At 66.3% G+C, this 1,794-nt stretch overlaps 2 protein-coding genes across 2 annotated transcripts in view; one reads left to right on the plus strand and one right to left on the minus strand.

Moving 5' to 3' along the window:
* The window catches only part of CHLNCDRAFT_56722 (hypothetical protein), a gene marked incomplete at its 5' end in the record, with an annotated part of 4,902 nt that extends 3,684 nt beyond the window's left edge, over positions 1–1,218 (plus strand). The window contains one exon of the mRNA XM_005851128.1: positions 200–1,218. Coding sequence (XP_005851190.1) covers positions 200–748 — 549 coding nt within the window. The 3' untranslated portion in view covers positions 749–1,218. The remainder of the gene's footprint in view (positions 1–199) is intronic.
* Positions 1,219–1,745: 527 nt separating this feature from the next.
* Positions 1,746–1,794, minus strand: part of CHLNCDRAFT_137858 (hypothetical protein) — a gene marked incomplete at both ends in the record, with an annotated part of 7,652 nt that continues 7,603 nt past the window's right edge. The window contains one exon of the mRNA XM_005851421.1: positions 1,746–1,763. Within this exon, the coding sequence (XP_005851483.1) occupies positions 1,746–1,763 (18 nt within the window). The remainder of the gene's footprint in view (positions 1,764–1,794) is intronic.

A 1,794-nucleotide genomic window follows, 5' to 3' on the forward strand; every position in this document is an offset into this window, starting at 1 on the left:
GTGGCAGTACGACAGCGCTGTGTCCACACCCCCCGGGGAGGCAGCAGCAGCGGGGCTGCGCCCACGGCTCGAGAGCGCGCAGGCTTGCCCCAGCGCGCAGCCGTCTGCCGCCAAAATGGCCGCTGCGCTGCGCCTGACCTGTGACTGCCTTGCCTTGCCCCGCCCCGCCCCGCCCCTCATCTCCCTCCCTCCCCCGCAGTTCTTCTCTAACCACCACTACGCCCAGGTGGCGGGCGTGTCGCTTGCCGAATTCAACGCCATGGAGCTCGATTTCCTGCACAGGATCGACTACCGCGCGGCCGTGGCCGTGCCCGAGCTGTGCGCCGCGCTGCGCGCAATGCTGGCGCTGGCGGGCGGCCGCGCCGGGCCCTCGGCCCTCCTGCCGCCCGCCCCGCTGGCCGCCTGCGAGGCGGCCGCGGCGGCGGCAGGGGGCGAGGAGGAGGAGTCTGTCGACACCTCGGCGCCCATCGCCGCGGCGCTGGATGCGGCTGCCGCCGCCGCTGCCGACGAGGCGGAGCAGCTGCGGGCGTGCGCAGCCAGCGCCGCGCCGGCACAGCCCGCGCTGCTGCCGTGGGCCGGCACCGGCGCCAGCACCGACGTCGTGGCCGCCGAGGCGGCCGCCGAGGAGGCCGCGCAGCGCGCGGAGCCGCCGCGGCGCAGCAAGAAGCGGTGCAGCGCTGAGGCGGCGCACCCGCACCTGGCGCACGAGGAGCGCCAGCACCTGCCGGACGCCGTCTGCCAGGCCTGAGGCGGGCAGCGGCCTGCTCCGCTGGGCACCAGCCGCGGCTCGTGAGGCCCCTACCGCCGCCCCTGCCCGACGCCAAACCACACACGACTCTCCACAAATACCCCCCCCCCATTTTGACCCTGCGATGCCTTTGGTTGACGTTTCAAGACCGCCGTGGCCCCCCCACCATCCACACATCCACCCACCTGAGCGCACCCCACCACCCGATACTCACCAACGTCACCCAACACAACTGCTCTGCAACACAACTGCTCTGCCCCGTCTTTGTCAAGTGCCTAAGTTTTCCCCCTTTTGACCGCTCTTTTTCATTTCCCATGTCCCACCCCGTGCCCGACCCTTCTGTGTCTACCTGCAGGTAGGCCTCCCGGTAAGGATGTGCCCCATGATGGGCATGCGCTCTGCCGCACGATGCCCCTTTCTTTCTGTCCTTTCTTCCTTTTCGTTCCCGCCACACCGCCATTGATTTATGCTTTGCCCAATAACAATGCTATTGATAATCGCGTGTCTAGCGTGCCGGTTTTCCAGTGTGCGCCTCCCGGTCCCTGTCACGGGCGCCACCTCAATTCAAGTGCAATTTTCATTCTAGCATTCCCTCTCGAGTCGCCCCTTGCTTCTTTACACTGTGAAGTGATGATCTACCCGTCCCTCTCGTGTGCTTGCCCTGCCCCAAGTCCCACCACCCCCCATTTCATGGCCCACACTTCGCTGCCTCACGGCGCCACAACGACATACACCACGAACAGATGCAGACACCTCCCCGCCGACTTCCGCCGTGTCGCACTGGAGTGCGTGCCCCATGTGCCCGTGCCCAACGATGTAATGATACAAAAGCACCAAACAGCAACAGAATGGCAGGGATGCTGGATCAGTGGGTATCGTTCTAGCAATGGGATGGATGGATGGTGCAGCAAGAATGGTGGGGCTGATAAAGCCCTTCTCTGGCAATACATAATGGCGGGAGAGGGATGCGAGATGCTTGTGGCAGCCTGCTGCCAGGTCAGCTGGCCGTCTGCAGCTGCTCCGCCGCCAGGCTCGGTCCAGCGTGT

Source organism: Chlorella variabilis (assembly GCF_000147415.1).
Source record: "Chlorella variabilis unplaced genomic scaffold CHLNCscaffold_2, whole genome shotgun sequence".
Taxonomy (NCBI): domain Eukaryota; kingdom Viridiplantae; phylum Chlorophyta; class Trebouxiophyceae; order Chlorellales; family Chlorellaceae; genus Chlorella; species Chlorella variabilis.